Raw genomic sequence first — 13,893 nt, 5'->3', positions numbered from 1 at the left:
TTCCATCTCACACTTTCTCAACCCAAAATTAAAAAAAAAACCCATCTTATATCCTTGTCTTTTTATACCAGGCATATCCTCTAACCGATTAATGGAACGAGACTAACCAAACCAACCACGCACGCATCAACCAAAACGAAGTCGTGGAACAAGCCACGCGTTTTGGCGCGTAGCATGTAAAGCACAGCGCATGCAACCCACGTCTCGCTGCAAATGAACTGCAGAGACTACTGACTCTTTTAGCGGAAAAGGAAAAGGGTAAATAATTACTGCAGCAATCATTTTGGCAAAAATTACAGCTGTGCAGTACTATAACCACTAAACTTGCTGAGGAAGCAATTCTAGGCCCCTGTTTGTTTCCCGAGAAAACTCGAGAAAAATCAAAGAAGATCCAGGTCTCTGAATACCTCTTCACCGTAACATCAACATGAAAATATTACTAATATATGAGAAATATCCGAATATCACAACAAAACACAGATTCAAAGAACAATATTGATGAGTACTTCATCGACTCTTAAGCTACATATTATTGGGGAAAATCGCAGGTAATCAGTAACAACAACATTGAGATTCAGAGTTATTAACTGGCATTTAGGAACCCTAATCCACTACTAAAATTATTATTATTATTTTTTGGTCGAAATCCACTACTAAAATTATTAGCTAAACACAAAACAACAGACCACGAAATCGACAGAGGGATAATAGTCCGTACGTTATGTACTGAGAGAGAGGCTCAGATCAGTGGCTCTCCATCGCTCATAGCTAGATAACCATTTTAGCTACTGTTCTTCTTCTTCTTCTTAGGGCCAGCAGCACCGTCAATGGCGTCGATCAACTCCAATCCGATTAAGAAGCACAGATAGATATCAACAGTACAGAACTTGACTTTCTGGCTCCGGAGGCTCCAACTCTCCCCGACGTACCATTCGACCTCCTCCTCAGGCCTAAACACGTCCATTCGCTTCCCGAGCACGGCCTTCGCGAGCCTGTCCAGGCCAAACCGGCCAAGATCCAGGTCGTCTCTCTTCAGCCCCTTGACCGCCAGATGGTTGACGTCGACGGCGTTCTGGATCTGGATCCGGTGATGAAGCTTAAGCTTCCTGGAGAGCTCGGCCATGCCTTGGCCGATGGGGAAAACCCTAGGGTCTTGGAAGAAGGAGAGGAGGAAGCGTGCTGGTTTGTCACGGTCGTAAGGGAAGCCGTAGATGAGGGACTGGGAGCCGATGTTGAGGCAGAGGATGTCGTACGGCACGTCCTCATTGCGCCTGTAGCCCCAAGGGTAGTCCGTCTCAGCCGAGACACCGACGAGAACGGTGGTTTTGGTGAGGGAGGACTTGAGCGCTTGCTTGAGCCATTTGGTGGCGATTAAGTCGGAGCAGGTGAAGACGGTCAGGATGCGGTGGGATTCGACGTGGACGGTGTACGCGTCGGTTCTGCTGTCTTCGATGGTGTAGTCGCGCTCGACGGTGATTCGGAGCACCATGGTTGTGGCTCTTTCTCTCACACTCGCTCGCTCAGTTTTTTCAATTGCAGAGAGAATATGTTGGAGAGCACGGTGAAATGATGTGACCGCACATATATAGGAAAGCTCAGAGCGAGTCATTGACTCACTGTGAGTTACTGTGTCACGTATATATATGTTTTACCTCAACTTTTTTAATTCTTGATTGTAAAATTACAATATAACCCAATATCTTCAGATTTTTCAAGTAATTTTTTTTTTTTTTTTTCCAAATGTTGGCGAGGAAAGCGTTAAACCTTTCACTTGTGTAACCAAACATATACTGAAGTAAGACATTTTTTAATGTAAAGCTAATCATTTTGATTATTATTTTTATTTACGACGTTATTATTGAAAACTCTTTCCTTAATTTTTTTTTTTTTTTTTGGTAAGGAAAAAGTATATATTGAGGATGCTTTTATAAAAGATAAAAAAAAATAATAAAGAGGTGTATGATTTTTCTTAATTATCATGCATTGCGAAATAAACTTGGCATTTGTGTATGATTTTGCAATCCACCAAATCCAGCATTTCAGTAGCAAACTCATGTTATTGATTTTGAGGGCATAATGGGTTTCGCATTATTACCAACAATATAGACAACAATTTATATATATATATATATATATATATATATATATAACCTAATGCAGAATCCAAAGCTACCCGATACATTCTAAAATCGTTCATCAACTGTTATATGCTCATGGCAGACTGAAAATATCAAACAATAACTCGCTTTATGGTACGATAGAATTAGGGGCAGAGTTAGAATTGAAAAGTTAGGGAGGTTGAAGTAGAAAATACAAGTATATAAAACATCTAATTATTCAATAATTACATGTTTAAAGCTAAATATTTATAATTTAGTAATGTCTAATTTGTTTTAAAGGGAACTATAACTTAAATCATAAGTTTTTTTATTACAAATTTTATATATTATATATAATATAATAGAGGAGATATAAAAATATGAGGGCTGGGCCACTCCAAGCCAAAGATTGGCTCCGCCACTGGATAGAATGTAATAGAGACCTTGCTTCTCGTCCATGGTTCAAGACTAAGGCTTACCCATTTGAAAATTATATCACATTTGCTCAGCAAAATTAAAAAAATAAAAATAAAAATCATATTTTCCTTTTAAGAAAAATGCTCTACTTATATTCAACTTAAATCGCATCGTATATATTTTATTTATTTGTATACCATGCTAATCAATTAATGAAATGATAATAACAAACTGCATCAACCAAAATGAACAACACGTGTCGTTCATAGCCAGGAGTCGTGCACTTTGCCGCGTACGGCGAGCATGCAGCGCACAGCGATAGTGCCGGAAAAAGAGGGGAAAGGAATTACTACAGCCCACCGTTTTCGGAAAAATTACAGCGAAGCACTAGTACATTGCTGAAAGACTCAAGAGGAAGGAAATTACAAATTCTTATGCACGACTTAACAATAACTAATTACAGGTAATACTAACTAACAACACAGGTGACAGCTTAACTGAATATCAGCTAACTAATATTCTTATCACCTGTTTGTTTCCCGAGAAAGCGCGAGAAAAAAAATGAAAGAAGAAAATCCAAGTGATTCCGATACTTTTCTCTGTAAAAGTAAACATGAACAAACACTGAACAGATTCCAGTACGATACCAACTCTCAAGCTAAATTTTGGGGAAATAAAAGCAAATAACAATCAATTAGGAACCCTAATTCACGAGCTCAAATTAGCTAAACAAAACAACAGACCACGAAATCAACACAAGGATAATAGTCCGTACGTACGTCAAGAAAGAGACTGAGACCAGTGGCTCTCAATCGATCTTTGCTAGATGGCGAGTTTACCTACTTGTCTTTCTTGTTTTTCTTCTTCTTCTTCTTCTTCTCTTAAGGTCAGCAGCACCGTCAATGGCGTCGATCAACTCCAAACCGATCAAGTAGCACAGATACACATCAACAGTATAGAACTTGACCACCTCCCAATTCATGCTCCAAAAAGACTCATACTCGCCGTGCCAAAAGAGCTCCGCCTCAGGCCTAACCACGTCCATTTTCTTTCCCAGCACGGCCTTCGCGAGACGGTCCAGGCCTTAGCGGCAGAGATCCAGGTCGTCCCTCCCCAGCCCCCTGACCGCCAGATCGTTGACGTCGACGGCGTTCCGGATCTCGATGCCGTGGTCCGCCTTGAGCTTCCTGCACAGATTGGCCATGTCGGGGCCCACGGTGAAAACCCTAGGGTTTGCAAGGAAGGAGACGAGTAAGCCAGCTGGTTTGTCGTCAAAGTACTCGTAGATGAGGCAGTGGCATCCGATGGTGAGGCAGAGCATGTCGTACGGCGGATCTTTCTTCCTGAGCCACCCGCGCGTGTTGTCGACCTCGGCAGCGACTGTCAGGATGCGATGGGACTCCACGTGGATGGTGTAGGCGTCCGTGCCGATGTCGTTGATGTCGGGGTCGCGCTCGACGGTGATATCCAGCACCATATTTCTCTCTCACAGTCGCTCAGTTTTTAGTTGCAGAGAGCATTTCTTGGAGGCCACGGTTGAATGGGGATTTTATAGGGCCCACAGCGAGTAACCGAACCGACTCACTGTAAGGATCTAATTTTTACCTTAGCTTTTTAACTTTTATCTTCTTACCAACAATATAAACGAAAATGAAAATATTTTCATATTGCTATCCAAAAATGAATATTTTCATCTAGAAAATGTCCTGTAATTCCATACCGGGGGCAGGGCTCTGGGTGTGGGAGTAGCCTCTCCCTGCCCTAAACTTTTTTCATTAAAAAAAAAAAAGAAAGGAAATTTGAATTTAATTGTTTTAGTTTTTTAAATTATTTGTTACATTTTCTTTGTATATAAGTTTTACGTTGGATCAATGTACTAATTAAAATTTGAAGTGCAAAACTGAAAACCCCAACTAAAACTAACCAATTGTCCCAAGGCCCCTGCTTGTTTCCCAGGAAAATGCAGGAATATTGAAAGAAAATCCAATTCTCTCGGTACTTTTCATGCCCGTGTCATTTTGGAACATGGTCATTTGTAATTATATAGAAAATCCTACGAGATTAAGCAAATCAAATATTCAAAGAACAACAACATTAATTAATGATCAACAATACAATGTACTTCTGAAGCTACATTTTGGGGAAAATCACAGCTAATAACCAGTAGTTATAACCTGTAGGTTCAACTAATTGAACTTGCCAAATTAAAGGAAGCAACAATGGCGATTTCCAGAACCATGGTGATAGTGGTGCTCTCTCTGTCTCACTCACAGTTTTCATGCAGAGAAAATGAGGTGACCTTGGTCCAATGGGGGATTTATAATAAATTGAAATAAAGCTCCTGGTCTAGAAGCGTGGATGGTGGTACTAAATTCTATCCATTGTCAGTTTTTTATTTTATTTTAAAATCTCCTTTTTGTTTTGAGTTTTTATGGGTAAAATGGAAAAGAAAAAGAGAAAAAAAAAAAAAGGAAATGAAGCAAAATTCCAATTACGAGAACAGGAAAAATCTGATACTGTTAAAGGTATTGATCTGTAATATTGTTATTATTATCTGTAAAATGTATTTATTGGTACATTCACATAGCACTCACAAGTCAGCTCCAATTACAACAACAAAACGAAACACACAATTGATCTGGAATTTAAATACGTAGGGGTGTGGAAGCTTAGCAAGTATATTCCATAATAATGGAATCCAAAAATCAATAATAAACTCAAATGATACAAGCTGCGACACGACACACGAGCCATACAAGCACCGTAGTCTTCAAATCAAGAACTTGGGCATGCGAAAAGAGTGGGACAGCACGTCTGGATGGACAAGAAGTGATGCGCAGAGATTCTAAGCTTCAACAATTTTGTCCTTGAGATAATTCAGAACAGCTTTGGTTCCTCTGTCTAAAACCGTCCTCCGGATGCTGTTCAAGTATATATACATAAAATGAGAAGGGTCATGATGCGTAGGACAGCAAGGAATTTAAAAACTCTAGTACGCATAGAAATTAAGTATATTCTACAAGTTCTCATCCTGTAACCATGGGATTCACTTTGCAGTGGGAAGCATGACCGATTAACATGCATTTGGATGGAGTGCATTGCCTAGCTGATATTTTTGTGTTTTTAATCTATCTTTTGGCCTCTTATAGGAAAATATGCAACTTGTGCTTCCCCACCACTTTCCTGGTTCATAAAGGAATTGAAAGCAAGGGATTGTCTAGGGTACGTTTCAGTAATTAGCATCTTATTTAACTATGCCTTATTAGCACTATAAGCAATCTATATGATGATTGTAACCTTGGGGCTCAAAATCCACATCAAATAGGAACTCGAGCAGTTGGATTTGGAGCGAAGGATCAGGCTCCAATTGGTCTTAGGTTTCGGCCAGAGGCAAACCTTACAGGTGTACTTTTGCCTTGCACTTTGTCCACCAGTGCATAAATTCGTAACAATATTATCAATGACATTGTTTACCGGCTGACTAATGCACGAGGCCACACCCCAGCGATTGCCATACATCCTTGAACCATATCGCCCAGACAATCAAGGAATCTGGCGGTAAGCCAGTGATAAAACTTGACTGACCTAAATTTTATCTTTGCGTCAATTGTTTTTGTTTTTGTACAACTATTAATGTCACAAAACTACAGAATGACAACAAACCTTCCAGTGAAACTTATAGGACATGACAAAAAAAGTAGCATACCTTCTTAATGGATTTCCATCAAGTCTTAAGGCCTGTAAGCTAGGTTCAAGCAAACCCTGATCAAAGAAACTGTCTACGTTAGAATAAAGTAACAAAGTCAGTCTGGACAAAAATATTAGTGAGCTAGTAGACAACATACATATAATGTGATATTTGAAGTTGAGCACAACTTAATATTACTTCAAAACAAAGATCCAGAAGAGTAGGAAATATTTATAGTTACATAAGCTGGGGAAATGCATTGATGAAAAAAAATTATCAGTGACCTTATCAACAAAAGGAAATATTCAAGTTATTGGCTTTTACTCACTTTTTTCGGGACTGAGCCAACCACTACAGGACCGTACTTCTGGTAATATAAGAATTTATAACCACTTTTTTAGGTAGACTACGCTTTATGAGGCCAAAAAAGCTGTCTCTATCTGACCCTCCCTAGACTCCAGAATGGCAGGAGCCTCATGCACTGGGCCACCCATTTTATATAGTCAATCAGATGAGTCTATGGAATCTATACTCTCTAATAAAGAACAACATGGTAATTCGTGTTGTCATTCGTTGTAGTCACGACCAAAGAAACCAATCCAATTATGAAAGGTTTTCGTATACTGACCAACTCTGGGGGAAGTGTTGAGATGTCATTGTCAGATAGGCCTAGCTCAGTGAGTGAAGTAAGATTTTTGAACTCCTGCATGTCAATATTAACAGAGACAATCAAGAATTCGAATAGCAATTAATGTACCACAAGAGGAAAGGCTGTCTGTGGACAGACATGATTTATGAACTGAGAATAACCTAAAATGAACATTTTATCAATCCATTTAGAGGGTTTCATTCTTTTAGGACCACTTAGCCAAGGCGTCTGTGGTCCTAAAAGAAAAAAAGAACACCCAATATCCATACGGACACAAAAGAATGCAGTGAAACTCCAATGAAATTCTGGGCCAGCCTCCTCTCTCTGACCCCCTAATGACTTCAACATTTTCTCCCAACTTCAATAAGAACACTTTAAACTCTTTAAATTTCTACCAATTAGATAACTACTATTATTATTATTATCATAAAACCTCTACAGGTGTCTCCTGACAAGTCTAAGTTTTAAACCTATGAAGGGTATCAGATGTATATTTATTTCTTAATCAAAGAATACGTTACCACTGGAACCGATTGGAGGGAATTTTGGCTTAAGTCAAGGATCCGCAGTTGCTGCAAACTCAAGATATCTGTCGGGACTTCGCGTAGCTGCATTCGTCTGTCAGGTGAAAATAGATGTATGCAAACAGCTGAGATGTTATTGAAAACTCCAATATCTACAAGCAGACATGAATTCATATTATCTATATTTGTGAACGTGTGTTCACAACTTCACTAACCTCAGGTAAAGCTCTTGCAAATGTGGTAAGCTGGAAAATGATGGATGCTCTGGTAATGAAGCTGCATTACCACTTAGATCGAGAATTTGAAGCATAGGGGCTGCTTGAAATCCATCCGGTGGAATCTACAAGTCAAGAAATAAGGAAGGTACTCAGATCAGTTAGCTTGATGTACATTGTTGGCCCATTCTTCAACAGCTTAAGCTTTTGGACAGTGGTCCTATAGCAAGGTATTAAAAATTTTGTTCCGAGAATTATATTTGTCATGAACCATGTCCCTTCCTTGTTTCTCTTTAAAACTCTTCAATATTATGGAAGTATGAAAAAGACTATTGTACCAGCTACAAAGATTTACCTGTCTTAGTGGATTATTGTCCAGCTTCAAACACAACAGATTAGGAAGTGACCTTAAAATTGCAGTTGGCCAATCTTTAATCTTGTTCCTGGAAAAAACTAAAGTCTGCACATTTGGATAAAATATAAGGACAACTTACATACACAATCAACTTAACAGCAGATTTTTATTTTATATTTTATAAGAACTTAACAAGCAAATTTAAACAAACAAACAAATAAAATTCTGCAAGTCAGTAGACAGAAAAACCCATGTACAATGATATTTACCTGAAGGCAGACACATGACGAAAGCTCAACTGGAAGCTCTTGGATGGAATTCCTAGAAAGATCAACTTTTGTGACCTCACTCGACTCCCATACTTCTGATGGGACAGCAGTCAAACCCAGCCCTTCCATAGAAAGTTCCTAAATGTAAAACCATAAAACCAATTTTAAGTCAAAAGTTTAGCATCTCAAAGAAAGATCTAACTGAAAGGTGAATTCTGAGCCCTATATTAGAATAGCCAACTAAGCCAAGATCCCACAAAAGGGAAAATGGGTGTTCACCAACAACCTTATACATGAACCGCACGTGGGGCACAAATCACATCATAAATGCTAGCATTTTCTAGGAACCCGCTTCCCCCAAAAAAAAAAAAAAAAAAGTTGAGCTATAAAAATGATCATCCTCAGATAAGCTTATATCCTCTTCAGAAACATTAAGGAGCAGTACCTTTGAAGCGATTGATAATCGAGCGGCCATGGCAATAACATCCTCTTTTTTTGTAGTTGTAGCTTCTGCATCTACATAAGAAACCCGAATTAAATAACTTAAGGCAAAAGTTGGTTGAAAATTGTAATTTCATGTTATTGAGTTTTTGGAAGTTTTACTATGTTGGATGCTATTATCAGTGACATTTCCAAATTTTTATGCTTATAATTAGGCTTCTAAATATACTTAGAATTAGGATGTTTGATTCTTTCTTAGACTTATAATTGTGTTGTATTTCATGTACTCACACTTGTACATAATCCCTTCAATATGGAGAGGAATGATATAATTTTTCAACCAATTATTTATCACATTGTAACATTGTATTAAAGCTTTATTTTGATGAGGTCCTGTTCAAGACCTCCAAACCCCATCCTCTACTTGCTTGTTAACCTGCAGGGTTGAACTGCAACTATACAGTCTGCAGTTATATGCGTCTCTATGAGCATGACGGAGGGTATTAGCTTTTCTTCCATGTATTAACAACTTAAGCATATGGGGTCCAGTGATTGTCTACCATACAATACCACAAAAATTTACAGAATTAGCATGTTAGAAAAACCCAAAAAAAAAAAAAAAAAAAACCATACATGAGTTGTCAATAAACATACCTTCATTCTCAGAAAGTCTACTTCGAAGATGCTTCAATAAAGTAGGAGTTGATCCAGAAACCAATGAGCTGAAGAGGAAATTTTTTGTTAGATAAATACTTACTCAACAAAAGCATTAAATAAAAAAAAAGGGCTAACAAACGCCTTTCACCTTCTGAGAGTTCGTAAAGGATTTCCGGTAAGCAAAAGTTTTCGCAGGGTAGTCATCTTGCCTAAACAGAGAAAAACGATTAAGAATATTTATTACAGTCAAACATAACAATTATCAAATTTGGACTTTCAAATCCTTAGATAAGTAAACAGGAGGTAGGCATTAGAGCAATGTGGAGTTTAATATAATAAACAGCAATGTTTAATCATCATTCAATTTGTGCATCCAGTGCATCCACATGCCCACACTCCCACCCACACCACTCTTGTGGGAAATATTCATCATTTCATTAGCCCACCCACCCCAATCCCGCCACACCCATGAGAAATACAGCCAACACTAGTGCACTATGTGATAAGTTCCATTATTCTTTTAAATTAAAGTTCTACTTAGTATTAGGATCTTTCTAATAAAACATTCTAAAAGTAGAACTTCTTGGTATTATACAAGTAAATTAGGACATATGGGTCTTTCTAAAAAGGGCTTATCCATATATTTAAAAATCTGTTTCCAATTGGATCAACAAGAGTAGAATTCTATCCCTTCATATAACTCACAATGTGAAATACATATGACGTTTTTAGAGCATAACAACCCATACAGGATTTAGGAATTTCGATGAATATATACCAGATACTGTTGAATACAAATTAAAATTAGCTAACCTTACCCAATTCAGGGGGCAATCCAGACAATGAATTGTTTGAAAGATTCAACAATGAAAGACGCAATTTGCATGCCTCCACTGGATACTCCTTCAACTGCATGCACACAGAGAATTTAAAACTAGTTATCCAAAGATGGAGTACAACACACAGCAGGAGAATTCATGGAGCATTTGGATTGTAAAGAACCCAAATCAAATCCCATTGTTTAATCTTCTGAATTAGCACTTGCCCTTTTGGAAATTATTGTGTCAACTTCAGTCAATAGTAGCTTAATTAGGACCTTAATTAGTCTTTACTTCTAAATTAGCCAGGATTATCCATGTCTTGTGATATTTCCTCTCCCTTCCTTAGGTTGTTTCTTATATAATCAGGTTATTTACCTGAACTTGTAACTCAATAACATTCTGAGTTTCCCTCTGATCCGTAAGCTTGCCTAGTAGATTCTAAGTGCTATTGTTTGTGATAGTTGTTAGCAATGTTCCACATCGCCTAGGTAACCTTTGGGATGGGTGAAATATAAATCGTGGGCATCCTTTCCTTGTAAGCAGGTTTTCACAGATGAACTTTACCCACGGATTCTACAAGGTATCAAAGTAGGTGTACCACATCAATAGATCAGGTTAGTATCTCCTACCCTGAGTGGAGGGGGAGCGCTTAGTGTCTCTAGTTCTGAAACTAAGGGATACTGTTAACATATCCCCACATTTCTTGGGTACCTTTGGGATGTGGTGTATATACACAAGAGCACTCTTACCTTGTAAGTTGATTTTCCAAGGATGAGTTCTACCCATGGATTTCACAGTACTTTCCACTATGTTAAAACTTAAAAAGATACCATTAAGTGCTTTTCAGAAACCAATAAGTTTATTCACGTAAAAACTAGAGCTACTCATCAAGAGATAAATAGTCCAAATTAGGTTTTTTCTTTACAATGTTTATTTTTCTCTCAATGCACAAATAATTGGACAATCAAAGAGGAGACAAAAGTTAACATGTGATGCAGGCATGCAGAGCTTAAGGAGTTCTAGTTCTGCTTATCATGTTGCAGTATTTTAGGTGATTATAAAGTTTTAAATATATGAATATTGTCATATAGTTGTGCTGAAACATATGTAGATAACTTAGTTTCTGCAGAATTAGAGTGATCTTAAAATGAAAAGATCACTAGTAAGACATTTCAATTGACCACTTCCAACTAGACTCATCACTCAACGAACCATTAAACATATTGAGATGCAAGAAAATATTTATAAACATGTCTTTTGAGCAGCAATTCTTTTGGAAAGAGATCATCACTCTTTCCCAATGTACGTCAAGAACTTTTGTTCCTCCAAAGTAAGTTTTACAGTATTTATAACGAAAAACGAAAATGAAATTCTAGCTACCTGGTTTGAGTGAAGATCTAAAGTTCCTAGATGAGAAAGCGCCCCCATCTCCGCTGGTAATGTAGACAGCGCATTGTTCCTAAAATTTGATGTTAAAAGTGCCAGATAAATCTCAAAGATGCAAAAGTTCTCTTTAAATTCCATACACTCCTAAAAACTTAAAAAGCATCATGTAACAGTGGTACCCCATATAGATCTCTGCAAGGGAAGAACAACCCTTTATTGAAAGTGGAACTGATGAAATTTCTGCAAAACTCGTAAACACAAACATCTTATAGGAAAGCTGAACTGGTTGGCTCATATCATACCAAAGAAAGAATATTTAAGGTTTCTTAATTAAAAATTGACTCACTGTTCTGGTGAAGGTCAAGACGGATAAGACGAGATAGGCTTCCAATATTCTCTGGTATTCCACTCAGCATATTTTTTGCTGCATAGGTTCCAATCACAAACTATGTTTCAACATATCTAAAGATGTGCAAGTAGAGATAAACATTGAGCAAGACATTTACATGCATTGAGTTCTGTAAGCATGGTCCATGATCCAATCAACTTCTCAGATAGGATTGTTAGCTTGTTACCCTGGCACAGGCAGATGATCCAATTCGCATTTTAGACCCCAAAATTTATCAAATACTAATGATTACATCATAATCAAAGAAAAAAGAAAAAGCGGTAACTCATCATCACAGGTGCTAAAAATACAATCTTGCTCATACCTCCACATCTAGTTTCATCATTTTTGAACAGTTAGCTAGATCTTCTGGCAAGCTGATGATAACATTATTCGACGCCTGTAAAAAGAGTATAATAACTTACTTTTTCATCAGAACCAGATATTATGTTAAAAAATAAAGGAAAGAATCCTTTCCTAACACACGCATCAGGTTTACAGAATATTAAGATGAAAAAAAAAGAAGATAAGTTCAATCTACACGCACAAAGATTTGGGCAAAGAACAAGCTCTTAAACAACGACACTACAAGGTTATGCGACATTGCTGTGTCAAATTTTACCAGCATCATGGCCTTGTCACCACATCTACAATCAACCTAGGTGAAGCATTACCTTGAATTCTGATAGATCTGAGCATCTTCCAAGTGAGCTTGGTAGTTCTTTAAGCTGATTGTTCGAGCAATCAAGTCTGGAAGGATCACACAACAACTTGATTAACCTAAATCGAATTCTTCTTTCTTTCTCGTTCATTTCAAACCCAAATACAAGAAAAGCAAAAAAAACACAAGGGGCATGTACACGCCGACCCACAGACATGCATGAAATACAGTAATGAGAACCAATAAAGCCTTCTGGTCTTTTAACTACATTTTTTATATATAAAGAAAAATGGGAATTGGTAGAAGAAGAAGCTATACTTGACAAGAGAAGTTACTGATCCAATTTCCTCAGGCAACTTTAGAATTGAGTTGAACGATAAGTCTAATGATTTGAGCATGGTAAGCCTGCCAAATGTGTTCGACATTTCAATTAAAGAAAAACATAAGACAAAGATCACTACGAACACAAATTACAAATACACATCGACATAGAACACACTCTCCAATTGCAGCTGGAAGCTCGGAAAGTTTGTTGTGGCTGACATTTAACACAGTCAGAAGAGGCAAATTTCTCAGCTCTTCTTTCAGTGATTCAATGTTGTTATGAGCTATAATAAGCTTTTGTAGCTCCACAGCCTGAAAACAAGTAATGGGTTCATGAGTCCGATTGGAAAACATCACACTTGCAGAATTAGAAGCACCCATTTCATATTTTTCTTGATCTATATGAATAAGGGAAACAAATTTACCTCCCACCATTTCTCATCGTCCCCAACTGCACTCGTACTTCTATATACCTCATCGGGCACTTGGCTGACAAATTAGAGGGAAAAAAAAAAAAACCAGTTCCCATATGAATGCAATGATTTTCAATGTGATGGAAATTTAATTGCAAAAGAGAGTTAAAAAAATCAAAGATAATGGTGATGAAGATGACAAAATTTCTTTCTTTAACTGGTGATCAGTCTAATGTTACCTGAGATTACGATTTGAAAGATTGAGAGAACCAGAGCTCCTCGCGGCTTTGATAACCCGATCCATCGACTGATGTACTGAGCGCGCTGCGTTTGCTTTTGGATCTGCACTAGTATCTCGGGTACTACTGTTTTGTTGTTTGTTTCTTTAATTTCATCTCTTTCAAAGAAGCTTTACTCGGGTCGTAATGTATTTCAAACACAAAACACATATATTCGTTTCTACTTTTATTTTTTAAATAATAAAATTTCATACGGAAAAAAACTATATTATTAATCACTTAGTACCGTTTGGTATTGCTTATTTTGGGTGATAAGTGATTTTAAAAAAAATTTAGAAAACACAACT

At 37.5% G+C, this 13,893-nt stretch overlaps 1 protein-coding gene across 2 annotated transcripts; it reads right to left on the bottom strand.

Moving 5' to 3' along the window:
• Positions 1-5,027: 5,027 nt before the first annotated feature.
• On the bottom strand, positions 5,028-13,734 carry LOC117625754 (plant intracellular Ras-group-related LRR protein 6). 2 transcript variants are annotated; one of them, XM_034357299.1, is made up of 21 exons: positions 13,547-13,734; positions 13,320-13,383; positions 13,070-13,206; positions 12,889-12,975; positions 12,584-12,659; positions 12,235-12,309; positions 12,028-12,097; positions 11,868-11,945; positions 11,701-11,761; positions 11,516-11,594; positions 10,133-10,223; positions 9,463-9,523; positions 9,312-9,379; positions 8,662-8,732; positions 8,217-8,354; positions 7,948-8,052; positions 7,593-7,717; positions 7,375-7,471; positions 6,833-6,907; positions 6,223-6,278; positions 5,028-5,437 (listed from the first exon to the last, which is right to left on the bottom strand). In XM_034357299.1, the coding sequence occupies exons 1-21, from the start codon at positions 13,609-13,611 to the stop codon at positions 5,362-5,364; spliced, it is 1,755 nt and encodes a 584-aa protein (XP_034213190.1). In that variant the 5' UTR covers positions 13,612-13,734; the 3' UTR covers positions 5,028-5,361. The 2 variants fall into 2 exon arrangements, with proteins under 2 accessions (XP_034213190.1, XP_034213191.1); XM_034357300.1 differs by lacking the exon at positions 6,833-6,907 and having other exon boundaries at positions 13,547-13,721.
• Positions 13,735-13,893: the final 159 nt, after the last annotated feature.

Source organism: Prunus dulcis, chromosome 4 (assembly GCF_902201215.1).
Source record: "Prunus dulcis chromosome 4, ALMONDv2, whole genome shotgun sequence".
NCBI classification, from domain to species: Eukaryota; Viridiplantae; Streptophyta; class Magnoliopsida; order Rosales; family Rosaceae; genus Prunus; species Prunus dulcis.
This window is presented reverse-complemented; position numbering and strand designations above follow the sequence as displayed.

Excerpts from the sequence above, each read along its gene's own strand:
- LOC117625754 (XM_034357299.1), bottom strand. The coding sequence starts at position 13,611 with ATGGATCGGGTTATCAAAGCCGCGAGGAGCTCTGGTTCTCTCAATCTT. Across the intron at positions 11,762-11,867 it reads TCTTGACCTTCACCAGAACA|AAATTTCATCAGTTCCACTT; the intron begins GTGAGTCAATTT and ends CGAGTTTTGCAG. Across the intron at positions 7,472-7,592 it reads TTGCAAGAGCTTTACCTGAG|ACGAATGCAGCTACGCGAAG; the intron begins GTTAGTGAAGTT and ends TTCACCTGACAG.